The sequence below is a fragment of the Rhincodon typus genome, chromosome 4, assembly GCF_021869965.1.
Source record: "Rhincodon typus isolate 14 chromosome 4, sRhiTyp1.1, whole genome shotgun sequence".
NCBI lineage: Eukaryota > Metazoa > Chordata > Chondrichthyes > Orectolobiformes > Rhincodontidae > Rhincodon > Rhincodon typus.
The window spans coordinates 105,726,635-105,745,297 of record NC_063335.1 but is presented as its reverse complement, the minus strand read 5'-3'; the positions used below and the strand labels follow the sequence as shown (position 1 = coordinate 105,745,297).

The 18,663-nt window shown below is 41.5% G+C and overlaps 1 protein-coding gene across 1 annotated transcript in view; it reads left to right on the top strand.

Annotated features, from left to right (window-relative positions):
• Window positions 1–18,663, top strand: part of lama1 (laminin, alpha 1) — a 221,825-nt gene that overhangs the window by 86,790 nt on the left and 116,372 nt on the right. Inside the window, exons 18-24 of the mRNA XM_048596187.1 lie at window positions 2,880–2,986; window positions 5,780–5,960; window positions 7,613–7,749; window positions 11,441–11,677; window positions 13,061–13,204; window positions 14,790–14,969; window positions 17,172–17,357. Of these exons, the coding sequence (XP_048452144.1) occupies window positions 2,880–2,986; window positions 5,780–5,960; window positions 7,613–7,749; window positions 11,441–11,677; window positions 13,061–13,204; window positions 14,790–14,969; window positions 17,172–17,357 (1,172 nt within the window). The remainder of the gene's footprint in view (window positions 1–2,879; window positions 2,987–5,779; window positions 5,961–7,612; window positions 7,750–11,440; window positions 11,678–13,060; window positions 13,205–14,789; window positions 14,970–17,171; window positions 17,358–18,663) is intronic.

The window sequence follows — 18,663 nt, the reverse complement described above, 5'->3', positions numbered from 1 at the left end:
CACACACACACACACACACACACACACACACACACACACACACAGCAGTGGATGTCTTCTCATCATATGGTGGGCAGTGTTCATCCACTGAGGGAAGGAGGGTTGGTGGAAGGAGGGTTGGTGGTGTGTGTGTGCGTGTGTGTGTGACTCCCCAGCACTCTATGGCAGTTCAGGTAAATCGACAGCAAAAATTAGCTTAACTTGAGGACCCACATCAGCATTGTAATGAGGGTGTGTAGTGTTGTCGGGGTGTCCTTCAGGTGTGATATTTAACTGAGACTATGTCTGCCTGTTCAAATGCACAGAAAGATCCCATGGCACTCTATAAAGATCATAAGCAGACCCCCTCCCCCTGCCCAACGTCACCACAAACTGATTACTGCTAATTCATTTCATTTGCTAAGTGTGGTACTTTGTCTGCAGTTTAATTGTTGCAGTAAGCCACATAACTATCCAAGAAATACATTCCGTGAAATTTCAGAAATAGGTTTGCAGGCTCTTTAAGGAGCTGGTTCCTGTTTTCCCAATCAGTATGAAATTAGGCACCAGGCTCCAAATTCAGGAGGGCTATGGATTGACTGAGCACTGGTTCATGTGAAAGTGCTGCTGCCTGGTGTTTTATGAGTATTGCGTTGTGTTGTTGCTGTTTAGTGGTCTCACACACAGACACAGGATATGATAGAATACTTAAAAAGAACTTGTTCCTCTTAAAGGGAAGGTGCATTGTGGCTGCAAAAGATAGTGGCTTCCTTTGTGAACTTTTAATAACAAGAGCAAAAGAAAACATAGCTTGCATTTATATAGCACCTTTTGGTGCAAAGTGGTCCAAGCCACTTCGGGAGCATTGTAAAATGAAATAGGCCATGGAGGCCCACAGGGTGATATATATATCGGAGAAAATGCAAGACTGTTTGAAAATGAAAGAATGCAAAAACACCAATACCTGCAATGCATCGAAGCCATGATAAGTGATCTAGTGGATAACGTGAGAGCTCTTTGTGATCACGTGAAGTAACACTGGTGGAGGATCCTTCATTCCCTTTAATGCTGCTTCAGCTGTGTAGGGTTAAGACAGGATGTCTGCTGGGAAGGTGCGAAACTCCAGCGGTGAGGTCAGTACAGCAATGCAGAGTCACTCATATCACAGACCCTTTGCCCTGCCCTGCCCTGCCCTTCATACTGCCAGCAGTCATCAGGCATGAGTGCACATTCTGTCTGACCAAGATGGCATTGTGTGCCCTTCCCGATAGTGATCAGTGAGCTTTCAGGTCGTATTTATGGGTCTGGGCATCTCTGGCATGTCTTGTCCGTCACTAATTGACTTTGAACTAACTACTTTGCTCAGCCATCTCAGAGAGCGAATAAGAGTCAGCCACATGGCCGTGGGTCTGGAGTCACATATAGGCCAGACCAGGTGAGGGTGACAGATTTCCAAGCAGCATTTGTGGAGAGAAATCAGAGCCAATGTTTCGGGTCCAGTGACCCTTCCTCAGAACTGCCAGACCTGCTGCCCTTTTGCAGCAATTCCTGTTTTTGTTTCTGATTTCCAACATCCGCAGTTCTTTCAGTTTTTTTTCATCAAATTTCCTTCCCTAAATGTCCATCCAGTGAACCAGATGGGGTTTTACACCATTCTACGATAGGTCCATGGTCAGAGCACTAGCTTTCAATTCCAATTTTTAATCATTTGTTGAATTTATCTTTGAACCAGTGTCCCCAGGGTATCTTGCACACTGTAATCCAGTGAGCTTACCACAATGCCTGCAACCCTCCAGAGATCTCATTTCCAAAGCTTCATTGGCTGCATCTCATCTCACTACATGGTGTTACACAACCTCATTTAGCCTGCTATACCAGGAGAATTGTGCCAAAGTTCAAGAGTAAACCACTGTGGAGCTAAAAATCTGAAATAGAAACTTAACCAGGGTCACAGTCTAAAGGTACAGGGTAGGCCATGTAGGACTGAGATGAGGAGAATTTCCTTTTCACCCAGAGACTGGTGAGCCTGTGGAATTCTCTGCCACAGGAAGTGATTGAGATCAAAACATTGAATATTTTCAAGAAGGAGATATGGATTTTGAGGCTAACGCGATTAAAGAGAGTGGGGGAAAAGTGGGAACAAGGTGCTGATTTGGATGATCAGCCGTGATCATATTGAATAGTGGAGCAGGCTGAAAGGGCTGAATGGCTACTCTCCCTATTTTCCATGTTTCTAAAGTGCTGGAGAAACTCAGCAGATCTGGCAGCATGTATGGAGAGAAAGAAACAGAGAGAATGCTTCAAGCGTTTTTAATTTTGATTCTTGAAGAGAGCCCATTTGTCAGTAAGACCTGTGAAATGTTTGAAAGGTCTGATGTCCTTTCTGGAAAATCGGTGTCTGTCTATTTGTTCTCATCTCCTAGGGACAATACCTCTTGCCAGTCACACATTATCAGTGGGAGTCTGAGGAAAAGGAGTGGAATAAAGGGGTCTGTAGGAGAGCCGATGTGTTCACCAGATTTGAAGATTGAAAGATAAACCATTGTACTGGCTCTAATCAAAATGCTAACAACCCAATTTCACCCTCTTTCAAGGAGCTCAGCATTTTGTGTTGGGAGTAATGGCAATTTGACAACTATTTTGTAGAAGCCTGTTGACTGAACAGAAAACCAGCTGCCAGTTAGCCTGATCTATTTGCTGGGATTTATCAGTAAAGAACTAGATTTAACAATTTGCATGAACAAAACTCATGACGGTGTCCCAGTTCAAATGGCCTGTTGATATGTAGTGCCACCTACAGGCAAACAAAGTAAGCTACATGAGTTCTTTCCCATCCCAGATTCCTTCGCCTCTGGGTGAGCACCAGGTTTGTTTATAGCTTTTAACCCTTTATGTTTCAGCTTGTGACTGCAACGTGAATGGTTCCTATGGCGAGGCATGTGACCCCAAGACCGGCCATTGCCAGTGCAAATCTAATGTTCTGGGGCAGAAATGTGACCAATGTTTGGTATGTATTTGCAGTTCCTGTGCACTGTTTAAACAATCAGTTTATTCTGAACCCCATGTCCTAATACAAAGCACATAATAAGATACCAGCTTTGATGATAAGGTCAGCAAAGCATTTCCTCTCTATTTATCAAGCAGTTGATAGGAAACAGCAAGCTTCTTGCTGGGCGATCTCTTAACTTCACCTGACGGCACAGTGCGAGCTTAAATCCACAAGCGAGTTTTCAACATAGGATAATATCTGTATTACTTAAATAAAAAGCCAGATGCCTAAACCTTTACATCGCAACAAAAGAATCTAATTCATGTTGCAGTCTGCAGCCTGAAGCAACTGCTACACCACATTAACACTGCCCTGAGATTTGGATTTTTTTTATATTTAAATTCTAATCGTGGCACTGATCTGATTCAGTAATGAGACATTTTGACTTGTCTTCAGACAGCTTAAGTAAGGCTCATCAGACATGGTTGTAAGGCTTTTATTCGTCTGAAGTATTCAAATGCAGAGAAAACAATAGATACCTCAGAGGGATACTATGGCTGTAATCATATTGAGGAGTTTAGATGTGATCATTCTGAAAGCAAAGCTCAGCATCTAATAGGCTCTTTACCAAGCTCAATAATATCTGGTTATCATTCTAACACGTCCAGTGCTCCCTAACTTTGTATAGTAGGGAGATGACATTTTTATTTTTGCTTTTTCTTTGCTTTTTTGAAAATTGTTTTTGGTTTTCCCAGATGGCCAGAAATAATTGTGAGTGAAGGATTGCTATTTGTAATATAATTATCTTGACTTTATTGAACAGTGGTCATGTCATGACTAAGGCAGAGAATTTGATATTTTATTGAAGTACCCAATCCCCTTGATCACCTCAAACATGAGACAGAAATGCTACACCATGGACTGGTGAGACATAGTTACACCTCGGGCATTTTGCACAAAGTCGACTCACAGAGCTGATCTTCGTCTTTGGAATGTATTTTGGGATTTGGGTCATTGCATGGCTCACAAACTGCTCTCCCAACTGATGTGTCTGTCTCTCAGGACTTCTGCCATTTCCCACAGGGTTTGCATTTGTAGTGCAGTTTCGAGCTACAAGGTGGTAAGGGTTGGGAAGGTCTGTCCTGATTTTGGTGACACATGGCTCTGAATACTGTTTAAAGGCCCCATAGACATCACCTCTTCCCAAACTCACTTCCCACCCACTCAGCCATCCATCCCACTGCACTGCTACACTATGACCCCTCTATGTACCCTCCATTCTCAGTCACTCAGTATGCACACTGTACTGTTCTCACATTTAATGGAATATCAGTGGAGAATATTTTATATTCCTCAGAGGAAAATATAAACCTCTCTCAATTTAATAAAAGCCAGAAAGCAAAGCTCAGCAACTAATTCACTTTACCCCATGCCTAATATTAGCTGGCAATCATTCTCATACATCCATTGCTTTTCTAATAGTGTACAGTAGGGAGATGGTGTTTTATTGAGAAAAGAATGCATTCAACCATGTAAAGAAAATCGTAATACTTTTCATCCTATTATTCTATGTCAGCAATTAGAAACTACATCAAAGACACAGTATGTTATTGTAAATTCAGCTGAATGGAACATATACTATGCTGTAGACAATTAGTACTTGACACTCAGCCAAGCATTAATGATTATAACCTCTGTCCAAACAATAGAGTAATCTCTAAGATGGAAAGAACATAAGGTGCTTATTTTAATTTAAAAACAGAGTGCCTGTCAATATCTGGCTGGATTATTATGAGTTACAAACAACTTGTCTGACCTTAGAGCACTTTTCATGTAGAGAAACGTTGCAGGGCTCTTCACAGAAATGCCATCATACAAAGTTTTGGATGGTAAGGAAGTCAAGGAAGTGTTAAAAGATTCCAAATATGAAGATGAATATTGTTAAATTAGAGGCATTGATAGCATTGCCAAAGTATATCAGTGAAGATAAGGTTGATCAGTGAGTCAGACTTTGTTCAGGTTAAGATGCAGATATCAGAGCTGCCATTGATAGACCGTAGAGAATGAGACACTGGGTGGGAAAGCATTGGAACAGTCAAGTTTACAGCTTGCAAGGGTGTAGATGCTGGTTTCGGCAGCAAATGGATTAAGGCAGGGCTGGAATTAGATGCTGGATGCCAAGGTGACAAGCAGCCTTCCTCAACACAAGTTGTGAGTTTGTGAGTTGAGGGGAAAGGGGAGCTGGAGTAGATGATGCTAGTCTATTGTTTGTGGAGGGATACTTGCAGTCTTCCAAAAAACAGATGAATATTTGAAGCAGAGGAAGATTCCAGATGCTGAATAGAAAGGAGTAATGAGATGTGTTTTAAATTATTCTCATCAGTACGGAGACATTTGTTGGAATAGTCTCCTTTTGTGCAGTGAATTCTGTGGATCTGTGAATATTATTCATTGGTTTATACTGTTTCCTGTAGCTTTTAAGCATGTTCTTGATATTTTTTATTATTTCCTTTGTATCACTTAGTTATGTTAAGATGAAGTTATATGTGTTACAGTGTTAATGTGCCGAAGACTTTCTTTCTTCTTTCAACTTATCTGGATTCCTCAGTCTATTTTTCAAAACAAAAGAAGTGCTTTTATATCAACCGAGATGATAAGTAACTTTAATGACCATCGCTGCTAACCTGGCTAATGCTTGCCACACTAAACTTGCTGACTCGTTTGCCTGAAAAGCATATTTTTAGGGAATTATTCAAATTTGCTTTGGCCTCTGCTCTGATTCCTAATCAACGCTTTTACTGTGCCTAACAGCATGGGTATTTTGGCTTGAGCACTGGACAGGGCTGTGTTCCCTGCAACTGCAGCCAATTGGGCTCCCTCTCTGAGGACTGTAGCGAGGAAGGGCTCTGTCGCTGTGTGCCAGGGGTGAGTGGAAAGAAGTGTGACCACTGCGCACACGGCTTTTATGGATTCCAGGATGGTGGCTGCACACGTAAGTGTTTACCCTCCTTTTGGAAGCACCCAGTGAAAGTGATGCTTTGTAAACAATATTTTCAGGAGTAACTGCTATTGTGCATCATTAAACTAAAAAAAAGCCACTATAAGGTTGTATTGTTATGACAGCATAGAGTAGCAATCACTGAATAGACTCTGAAATCAAGCACTCATCAAATCCATGGGGTTATGGGATGCATAGGAACATGTACTTCCTACCTGCAAGACAGGACAGATTCTCACACAAAGGAGTGTCAAGTAACTAAAAGCCAATTGATCTAATGTTCTTGTATTCTTTAAAGTGTTGTCCTTCTCTATTACTGAAGTGCATTTCCATGGCAGCAGGTTTCACTGTAGTACCTCGTAATAGTTTGCACTTGTCTTATCTCTGTGAGCCTGTTGTACCCTACAGTGCACATGCGCCTGACACCTAAACACCAGAGGTTTCCAATAATGTTACAGGAGAGTGAACAGGAGCTTGTGCACTGTCTGACTTCTAGACAGGGAAGCATTGAAGCCTTTCCTAACGCCACACCGACTCACATTTAGTGCTTGCAGTCTCCCAGTTGGTTGATCTGAGTCGGAAGGTTGTGGCTTGAAAGAACCACTCCAGGACTTGAGCACAGAAATCAAGGCTAATAACTCCAGTACAGTACCACGCAGAGTCACATTGGCAGAGAGTCTATCTTTCGAAGGGGTCATTAAACCATCTGAAGATGCCATTAAAGATGCCATGATACTATTCTGAAGAGAAGTGTGGGAGTCATCCTGGTCCCCAGCCAAAATGTATCCAACGTCACTAAGACTGTCTGGGCATTTCCACGTTGCTGTTTGTGGGAGTTCACTGGGTACCAACTGGCTCCAGTTTTCCTACATCACAACAGTACTTTGTCATTGTGTACAAAGCACATTGAGCCCTATAGTGGTTGTGAAAGATGCTTTTTATAAATGCTGGTCTTTCTTTCTTGGTGTTTAAACTTGATAGTTCTGAAACCTGGAAGGTCCATTGCAACATCAGTTAATAAAATCAAGAACTGCAGATGCTGGAAATCTGAAGCAAAAGCTGGAATTGCTGGAGAAACACAGCCGGTCTAGCAGCATCTGTGGAGAGAAAGCAGAGTTAGCGTTTCACATCCAGCGACTGTCCATTCTGATGAATCAAAACTTTAACTCTGTTTCTCTCTCCACAGATGCTGCCAGACCTGCTGAGTTTCTCTGACGATTTTGTTGCAAGAACAGTTGAGATTGGTTTATTTTCTTCCAACACACAACTCCTGAAGCTAGCTGCACAGTATTATTGTACAAATGCTTAGTGTGTTCTTATCAAATTGCTCTATATTAACAGAGACATTAAGTCATTTAAATTGAGCTGGCTAATAGCTTTTCAAATAAAGACGCTAATGCCATGTTACGATATCATGTAGAAAAATTTGATTTGCGCACATTAAAAATTCATACAATAACATCGCACAGCTTGATTTATGGACTAGTAGAGCTAAATATTGTTACATTGGATAATAATATTCACTGGAAAATAAGCACTCACACAGAATTTTGTGCTGAATGTTGAAGTATAATACGTTTAATGAATATTTTTGATAATGGCAGAGTGGAATAACTAACAAAATTCCCAATGTTATATTGCTGCAGCTTGTGACTGTGCCCACACTCGGAATAACTGCGTAGAGGATTCAGGCCAGTGTATCTGCCCAGCACACACACACGGAGACAAGTGCGAACACTGTGATGCCAACCACTGGGGTCATGACCCTGAAACTGGGTGCAAGGTATTGTAAGCAACTCCAATTTCAACTGTTGTGATTCTTTTTTTCATTTGTACCACCTTTCTGAGCAATTCTGATTGAGTAGCTGTTATCAATTATTACTTCCCTCAGGCATGAGTGAGCAATTAAATGAAATTAAAATCATTTGTGGGTATCTCTAACTGTTCAGATCGGAGAAGCTGATGATGATTAGAAGCTAGACTGCAACTGTCATGTTTACGTTGATAACGATTTCACACATGACAGACTTCCATTTGCCCCATTTTAATTTCCTCTTTGACAGCCTAAGTGCTGGCAACTTGTTATATTGAGCATTGCTCTATGTTGAACAAAGTTGTTAGCCAAAGCTAGTCTAATGTGGAAAAAGCCATGATCTTTATGAATTCTTGTGGACATATTGCTGTTAATTAGGTGTGAGTTTGAGATTGAGGTCGGCAAATGGATCAGACCATGGGTTAAACATACTTCACACGTACCCTGCAAAATAGCAGGGGGTCTGCGTTTATCATGAGGCCTTGATTTTTCTTTTAAAGCATGCCCCACTAACTGAAGCAGGCTGTTGTATCCACCAACAATAGGACTGGAACACCATTAATAATATCATATAAAAACTGCTAATGCTGTTTTCATTTACAAGGGTTAGATCTCTTTGAAATATGCCCAAGCAACTTCTTAGAATGATGGGCAGCACGGTGGCTCAATGGTTAGGACTGCTGCCTCAGAACACCAGGGACCCAGGTTTGATTCCAGCATTGGGTAACTGTGTGGAGTTCGTACATTCTCCCTGTGTCTGCATGGATTTCCACCGGGTTCTCTGGTTTCCTCCCACAGTCCAAAGATGTACAGGTTAGGTGGATTAGCATAGGGGAATGGGTTTGGGTGGGATGCTCTAATTTGGACGGTCAGTGATGGGCCAATTAGTCTGCTTCCACACTAGGGTTCTATGACTGCCAAAACTGGAAAAAAAAGTCATGCTTTAGTAAAACAGAAACTGCTAAACTGCAAGTTAAAACAATTCAAGTTGCTTACTTTTTCTCGCAAGAAGTCTGAGAGATCTACAGCAATTATCACAACAGAAATATGACTTACAGTTTTTAAGATATATTTTTTCTCTGTAAAATAAAAAGTCAGCTGAAATATAAAGTGTTTTTGAACAATAGGAATAGACACAATCAGAATTGGATCAAAGGATGACTATCAGAAATCAAGAGTTTTTTGACAGGGAATTCTGCCAATGCCACTTTTATCAAATGAGAAATTTGCCTTGAATTTGCAGATATTCCCAAGAGTTATGCAGCTGCTCTTCAATAAAAATAAAACAAACAAATTTGCACTATAAGAATGTAAAGAAAACACATTTACCACTATCATCTTAATTTATAGGAACAAGAGGTAGTCATTTACTACTTGAACCTATTCAGTGAGATCATGGGTGATATGCCACTTAACTCCATATACCCACTTCTGCCCCAAATCCTAAATTCTGTTGGTTATCAACAATCTATCAATCTGAGTATTAAATTTGACAAATGAATGAGCACAGCTCATTGCTTACAAAAGAGAGTTCCACATTGAAAGGTCTGGATGTAATTTTGTTGACTATGCCTCCAGTCTAAGACCTCCAAACAAACAAAAATAGTTTTTCTCAATCTATTCTATCTGTTTCCCTCAAGGTCTTGAGAACATCAAGCAAATCACTTCTAAATGTTACAGAATACAATCCTTCCTTGCAGATTAACTCTTTGTGTCCAGGGGCTGGATTGATTCTAAGTTGCAAGTCCATGTGAACACCAGCAAAACTGTGAAGGGTGATTTTTATAGGATGGGGCTCTTTGTGACCCAGAGATGGCTGTGCTATCAATATGTCACTGGAGAGAGTGGGAGCAGCAGGTATGAGGTGGAGCAACAGGAGACTGGACCATATTTGGGACTAGCAATAGGTGAGGGAAAGGATGGTTATTAAATGTCATTGGTGATTATTTTCTTCATCCAAACTTTTGCTTTTTGCATTAAATAAAACTATTAGATCACTGCCTGTTCCTGCCAGCTGGTCAGTTTCAGAGAGCTCCAGGCTGTAATTTCGTGGATGCAAAATTGACTGAGGGATGGTAAACAAAGAACAATGGTTTATGGATATATTTTGGGCTGGAGGAAAGTTTACAATGGACTTCCCCAGGGGTCATTATTTGCTTTTCCTGATGAATATAAATTCACTAGATTTTGGTGAGCAGTGGACAATTTCCAAATTTGCAGATGACCCAAAACCCGGAAGCATTTTAAACTATGAGGAGATCAGTGTAAAACTGTAAAAGTTTGTTGACAAGTTGGTGAAGTGGGCAGACAGGTGGCAGATGAAGTTCAACACAGAGAAGTGTGAAATGATACATTTTTATAGAAAGAACATAGAGAGATAGTATAAATTAATGGGCAGTACCCTAAAGAGTATGTGGGGGCAGGGGATCTGGGTGTGTCTGTCCACAGGTCTCTAAAAGTGGCAGGATAGGTAGCACAAGCAGTAAGTATACAGTGTAAGATTCTAGGCTGTATTAATAGGGGCATAAAGTACAGGAATGGGATGGTTATGTTGAAACAAACACAGTGCTGAAAAACACAGCATGTCTGGTAGCGTCGGTGGAGAGACAGTATTTTGAGTGCAGTGACCCTTCACCAGAGCTAACAAAGAATAGATGCCAGTTCTGAAATTTTAATTCTGTTTTCTCTCTACAGATGCTTCCAGACCTACTGAGTTTCTACAGCATTTTCTGTTTATTGTTTCAGATTTTCAGCATCTTTTGTGTTTTTTGTTAAGGTGATGCTGAAGTTGTATAAGACACCATTTCGACCTCAGCTCGAGTGCTGCGTATAGTTCTGATTGCCACCCTACAGGAATAATTGGAGAGAGTGTAGAAGAGGTTTATGACAATGTTTCCAGGGGTGAGAATCTTCAGTTTTGAGGAAAGATTAGACAGGTCATGACTCTTTTACTTGGAAAGGAGAAGGGTAAGAGGTGACTTGATGGAGGTTTTGAAACTATAAGGTGGCTGGACAGCATAAATAGGGAAAACTGTTCTCTCTAATAAAAGGATCAAGAACAAGAGGGCAAAGCTATGCGATAATTTGCAAAATAAGCAAATGTGACATGAGAAAAGATTTCTTCACACCAGTGATTGATCGGGATTTGGAAGGTACTGCCTGGAAGCAGTGGAGGAAGATTCATTTGAAGAAGACTTTAGGTGATTATATAAATAGAAACAGGATTCAGTGCTCTGCAGAAAAAACAAGAGATTCACACAAAGTCATAGCACTCATTCAGAGAGCTGGTCAGACACAAGGGGCCGAACAGCCTCCTTCTGCACTGTCAGAACTCTGTGATTCTGTAATGGCCACCTGCTCCCATGAAAGTCTCAGGCAGTCAGAAGACAAGCTCTTCACAACGCTCCCACCACACAGCCAGTCAACGAGGTTTGATAAAATTTCCAACAACAACACCCCTCCAGCTCTTCCTGTCTCCCAGCTGCCACCCTGGCCACTGTTCTGTCCTGATTCAGGGTGGGAAAATCCGATCCCAGGTACCATCTTCATAATTCTATTCTGCACCCCTCCCAAGGCCAGTGCACAGTTACCAAGGTGTGTGTTTTTTAAAACTGCCCCCAGAACTCCAAAAGCTTATATCTGTTCTTTTTAATTTTTGCAGTTTTGTAACTGCAGTGCAGTTGGTTCCGTTGGTCCTCGGTGTGACAGAGTAAGTGGTCAATGCCCTTGCAAAGAAGAGTTCAGCGGAGAAAAATGCAACAAGTGTGCCATTGGCCATCGAGACTACCCACAATGCACCGCTTGTAAATGCAATCCCAGTGGTACCAGACCCGAAAAATGTGACCTGACCCAAGGAGTGTGCAGCTGTGAGGAGAACACAGGGTTTTGTCCCTGTAAGGTACATCATCATTTATTTCACTGGGTCCTTGAGAATAATTGACTTGCTTCTCTTTCTATCGCACCTCCTTTCGTATTACTTTTATCCCCATGTTCTTTATGTTCGCTTGCATTCATATGTTGCTGTCAAGAGCGGCAGGCAATAACTTGCCTTTAGTTTAAGATAACCTTTTATTGCACATTTAACTTTGCATTCACCTCCTCTTCCTCTGCAGGGTAGCTGCAGAATGAGTTGACTTCTGCTTTTTATTTTCCTTTTGAAGTGGAGAACTGTGCCAGATGCTGAGCTGAGACAGGGATCTCAGCAGTTACTGGCAAAGACCTGCATTATCCCAACTCCCTGTATATCCATGTAAAAGTCGAGTCTTTGAGAACAAGGTTTTAGGTTAAACATAGAGTGGGTGCGAGTAATATTTTTGAAGGGTTGAAGTCTACCTGGAACTGTTGATGGTGAGGGTCGCTGGCCATGGTCCTGAATCAACAGGAAGTGCTTCTCACACGCAGTCTATTTTTGACATTTAAATAAGCAAAGAGCTCATTGTGAAAAAGTCTCAGTCAACTGTTCCCACCAACTCTGCTCCCAATAAAGCAAAAGGTCAAGGAAAACTTGGGATTTCCAGGACAGAGGTCCGGAGTTGACAGTAACACAAGATTGTCTGTTATTTGAGTATCTGAAGTATTCCTTGAAAGTGAAGCTGTGGTGGTGGCAAGGTCAGTCCCAATCCCAAATCTTTCTGTGCTGCTTCTAATGTGACAGTCTATCCTTCCTGACACAAGGATGCACAAACTGGCAAGATTAGGAAATCAGTATTTTGATACATTTACATTCAAAATGTGTGATTGAGGATTATATTTACTGTAAAGCTAGTTGATCCCTTTTGAAAATTCTTCTTAGCCCACCTGTTTCAGTGGAGATTTCCAAAGTAATGACACTGCTAATGTAGTTCAGTTGCTTCATTTGGATACTTCACTCTTTCCTGCTTCCTTATTGAAAGTCATGCCTCAGCACACCATCACCAAATGATCCTTGAAATGTGTGTAACATTTATTTCAGAAACGGGCCATTCAGCCCTGTTGATATTTACTGATATTTACACTCCCCTCCTCCTTCATTTGACACTGTCAGAGCACCCCTACTGGTTGTGCCTTCCAGTTACAACAGGCATTTTTTAAAAACATGGACTTTTACTCAGCTTTTTTCAATCATCAATGTTAATCCAAGTATAGATTTGTTAATTTACTTTAGAGTGGTGTGGAAACCTGCAGAATAATGAACCAAGTTTTCTGTGATGCTGTATTTGTTAAAAAAAAAAAATCCCTCTTCGGTCATGATGCTAATTTTGAGTATTGCTGCAGACAGTAAAACCATGTACCCTCCTTTCAGGACAGCGTCTCTGGTGTTCATTGCGATGAATGCAAACCAGGATCGTTTGCTCTCAGTCTCCAGCACCCAGCTGGGTGCAGCAGTTGTTACTGTTCTGGAGTGTCTAATTCCTGCTCGGAGCTCCAAGGACTGGTCAGAATTCCAGTAAGAATAGCTTCATAACTTATACTGGGCTATCGTTAGTTGTACCTCTCACAGAATGAGAAAATCATATCATATTTTATTGTATAATAATAAATAAATAATTATTAAATATGTAATAATTATTAAATAATCAATAAATTAAATAAATAACTATATTAGCACATGTTATTCCTGTAAATAATCTAAACATTGTTGACTGTATCACGATAAATATTCAGTGGGCTTCAGTTGATGAACTGGTAGTTCAAAGTAATTGAGGTGTTGGTCTTGTGTAGCATTGTAGTCATGTTACAGGAGTAACAGTCTGGGGGGTCAGACTAATATTCCCAAAGCTTTGGTTTGAATATCATCATGAGGCCTGGAAGAATTTAAATTCAATTAAATTGAAATAATAAAACTGGCATAAAATCAATATTGACTATGAAATCTGTGAATTGTTATAAAAGTCTATCTGGGTCAGTAATGTCTTTGAGGGGAGGAAATCTGCCAATGAGTGCGGGTGTGAATGGAGCAGTACGGTGGCTCAGTGGTTAGCGCCGTTGCCTCCCAGTGTTAGGGACCTGGGTTCAATTCCACCCTCGGGTGACTGTGTGGAGTTTGCACATTCTCCCTGTGTCTGCGTGGGTTTCCTTTGGGTGCTCTGGTTTGTTTCCACAGTCCAAAGATGTGCAGTTTAAGTATATTGGCCAGGCTAAATTGCCCACAGTGTTCAGGGATGTGCAGGCTAGGTGGGTTAGCCATGGGAAATGCAGGGTTACAGGGATAGGATAGGCTGTGAGTCTGGGTGGGAGGGTCTTTGTGGATCCAATGGGCCGAATGGCCTGCTTCCACATTGTAGGGATTCTATAACCTCACCTGGTCTGTGCTGCATGTGACTCCAGACCCACAGCAACTTTTAACTGAAATGGCTCAGTAAGCCAGTCAGTTGTTTCAAGCAGCTACAGAAAAGTAGGTATTGTGGGTGTACCCACACCACAAAGACGACAGCACTCCCTTGAAGCAGCTACCCACAGCCAGCCTTGCCTGTAGTGCTGTCATTTCAATAATGAACTTTTAAAAATCCCAAAGTTTTTGAAGCTGTGAAAATACATTCTTATCAGTCAGTGGTAAAAGTAGATAACAAACCAGTGAGCTGTATTGATCATTTCTTGGCCATAAAGTCCAAATGACACTTTTTAAAATAATTCAGCACGTTGTATTTGCAGATATAAATTATTTGTATTTTTAGCAAGGAATAATTTAGTTTCTGACAAGCTTGCTAAATTTTTATATCACTGCTAATAGCTGAGCGGAATAAGATGTTGCAAAGTCAGATTAACCATGACGTTGTGAATCAAATGACTGATACTTCAATATAAAGAGTCCAATTTAGATTGAAGTGAGTAAGTCTGGTTCCTCACTTTTATTGTAGCTGCAGATGACACAAGAAAAATGCATTGACAAATAGCACATCCTGCACATCCCTGAACACTATGGGCAATTTAGCATGGCCAATCCACCTAGCTGCACTTCTTTGGACATCTTGCAATGTAAGAATGCTAGTTGTGCTCAACATTGGATAACATTATCATTTGTGTCTGTGTAGCTGACCCTGACTCCTGACCAGCTGAGAATGCATGTTGTCACCCAAGGCAACCTAACTGGTACCAGAGAGGGCATCTTCGCTCAGCTCCCAGAGACCTTGCTGGATGCTGCACTAGTACAGAGGCATCTGCAAACAGAACCATATTACTGGTCACTACCTGCCCAGTTCACAGGCAGTAAGGTGAGAGAAACAGGTGCATATGCCACAGAAGTGAACAGTACTGGGCATTAAATTTCTGAAATCTATTGTAAAAATAAAGTTAGTGAATCAATGAAACAATTAGGAAATAATAACAAGATTCCTATTTTATACATTTACAGGAGACTTACTACCTTTAAAATGATATAAGGACATATGAGCAGAACTAGGCCAATCGATCCTTTTGAGCATGTTTTGCCACTCAGTACAATTATGGCTGACCATCTATGTCAATGTCTTTCTTCCTCGCTATCCTCATATTCTTTTACATCATTGGCATTTAGAAATCTGTCAGTCTGTACCATAAACATACTTAATCACTGACCTACCTCTTTTTTTCTAAATTCTGGAGACAATGCTATAAAGTTAACAAACCGACTTTGATGCCTGCCCCCTCCTCCCCGTCATTCCTGCTTAGTCAAATAGTTTCATTCCCTGTGTGAGGGTCTGACACTGGGAGCTATTCTTTGCTATTATCAATGTCTATGGAACAGGTTGACGGAGCAGATTACATGGCTGTGGACAGATAGACGACATTCAGTATGTTTTCCATCAAGATGGATAAACTGTTAAATCAGAAGTCGGATTTAAGGCTCCTTCAGGAGCATCATTTCCAATGAAGTTCCTCTCGTGGACATTTACTGTTCATTCAGATTGATGTAAATTACAAAACTGTTACAGTTTTATGGGTTATTTTGTGAAATGAAATCTTGCCCTGAGCTCAGCCGTAATGTCAAACAACACAATTATGAAAATAAATAACGAAAAATAACTCATCTTGAATTCATAATTCTATAAGAGGCATTATTTTTGAATATTCACATGGTTATTTTGGAAAGTAATGGCAATGAGTGGAAGAGTTTGCAGGCTGCTCATTTCATTTAGAAATGTAGCACAGTGAATAGCGAAGGAATGGCACCATCACCAAAACAGAAAAGTTCTTTAAATGTTGTTTGAATGTAGAGCTGTGAGGTGGAAGGGAGCTGCTACCTGACTGTCATCCCTAAGGCCCATACAGGCACCAATCAACTTCCCTTTCCCATCACCCAGCTCAATCCCAATGATACTACTCTCTGCTGTTCCCCCAGCTCACTCCCAATGATGCTGCTCCCTATCGTTTCCCCCAGCTCACTCCCAATGATGCTCCTCCCTGTAGTTCCCCCAGCTCACTCCCAATGATACTACTCCCTGTCGTTCACCCAGCTCACTCCCAATGATACTACTCCCTGTCGTTCACCCAGCTCACTCCCAATTGACTCGCACCTCCCCACTCTGTCTCCTGATTACTCTTCCCTATTGCTCATTGGCAAAAATCCACTGGTCTCCAATGACTAATTGAACTGGTATTTATTGGGTGTTTTGGTGACAGACGGTTTTACTATCCTTTTGTGTGAAGATGTGATTCTGAGGGCTGCTCAGAAGGTATGAAAGAAACTGGGTGGGATCCATAAATCATGGTACTGTGCCATTGGCAGCATGCCCGCTGCTAACGCACCGCATCCCCATTGCGATTTTCCAAACGGAGAGGGGACAAGAATTGGGTCACCTGCCCATGGTCCATACCCAGACAAGGGCCTTAAACATTGGCAGGAGGTGACGACACACAAAATGCTGTCCAACAGCACCTCATAGAGTCGTAGAGCTGTACAGACCGTTCGGTCCAATTCGTCCATGCCAACCAAATATCCTAAATAAATCTAGTCCCATTTACCATCATACCTGTCCAGTGTACCAGCCTCCCCCACTTCCTCTGGCAGCTCATTCCAAACACGCATCACCCTCTGCACGAAAATGTTGTCCCTTAGGTCCCTTTTAAATCTTTCCCCTCTCACCTTAAACCTATGCCATCTAGTTTTGCACTCCCCCACCCCAGGGAAAAGACCTTGCCTATTCATTCTATCCATGTCCCTCATGATTTTATAAACCTCTATGAGGTCACCCCTTAGCCTCAACGCTCCAGGGAAAATAGCCTCAGCCTATTCAGCCTCTCCCTATCCCTGTGTGTGTGTGTGTGTGTGTGTGTGTGCCCGTCCGTGTGTGTGTGTACGTGTCTGTGTCTGGGTGTGTGTGTGTTTAACAAAGCTTACCATGAGGTAAGGAGGCACCCTCGATGAACTACTGCAGTGATCATGGTCAAGCTTCAATCTTGCATCACCTTGAGATGTTCTGATCCTTTCTCAACAGCTTTTGGCGTATGGAGGGAAACTGAGATATGTAGTTGCATTTTATGCCCTGGAAGGCTCTGGAAGCTTAAACCTGGAACCCCAGATCCTACTGAAAGGAGGCCACAGCAGCAAAATGGTAATTTACAGGAACATGCCAACTCCTGCAAATGGAGAACAAAGCAGGCACGTGATACACATGACTGAGGTAAGTCTGGTTCCAGCAGAGGTTTTGGAATTTCTTTTCTAATCATCATTGCTTGTGTTATTATTTTAATAGGATCAAATTAAGATACATTTTAACAAGTGAACCATTTTAACAAGTGAACCTACCTATTGCTTATTTTAATATTGTGAGCATTATACTGTAAACATACCCATAGAACTTCACTGCATAAGGAGGGCATTACATTGGGGTGTATGTGACAAGGTCAGGGCTGAAGTATCATTTCTGTCTTCGGTTATAGACTCTAGATTGTCGCACCATTGACTTCAATAGAGTTCAATGTCAGTCCGGTCTTGTATTAGGCAATCGATATGTTTGACGTTCCTGCCCATCTCTGATTTGATCCCCTTTATGCCCTGTGCCAGCTCATTGCCTATCATTTTTATGGCATTTCCCTATTTCCCATAAATCAGAAATGATCAGAAACAGTGGATGCTGGGACAAACTCAGCAGGTCAGGCGGCTTCTTTATATTGACAGAGGGTTTCTGTCCCTGCTTAACCTGCCAAGCTTTTTCCAGAATGTTCTGTTTCTGTTTCCCACTTCTCAAGTACTTCTCTGAAGCCTGAATCTTCTGCCACTCTAAATATTTATCCGGCTTTCCCTTCAAGGACACAGTGGTCTTTGCCTCAAACACTCCATGTGGTAAAGTATTCCATATTTTTAACAGCTCTCCCTGTAAAGGACTTTCTCCCAAGTTCTCACTCAGTTTTGCTGCTGACCTTCACCAGTCCTACTCCAGGGGAATGCTCTAGTCTTGCACTCCAATTGGCGCTAATTTCTATATGACCAAAATCCTCATTTCAATTCAATTTTTTTCCACCTGATTTGCTAATATGCAAATTTTTTTCATTGGGATTGAAATTCAATTAAAACATCTTCTGTCTGACTGACTGGTGTGCACATTTCAACATTGTGATGCAAAAATTAATTGAAATCTGGCCCCATGCAAATTTCTTAGAAAGGTGAGCCCATCTAATAGCTCATATGCCTATTCAGGAAAAGAAAGTTGCCTGTCAGCTTTCCCTTTCGACAATAATTAGGAAATTAAAACGTTCAAAGTATAAACGACACCCAAAAATGTTTGAGAAATGAAATTCAAAGATGTTTTGAATGCTGATGCCTGACCTTGATGTTGAATCAAGCATGTAGTCCCTTTAAATTGCTGTGCACTGTTTTCAAGCTACCTTGACCCATTTTCAAGCCACACTTGACCTGTTCTGTTCACCTTACTCCATTCTTCAACTCTCATGTCCCTATCCAAAGTACACCGCGCACCCCCTGCCCCC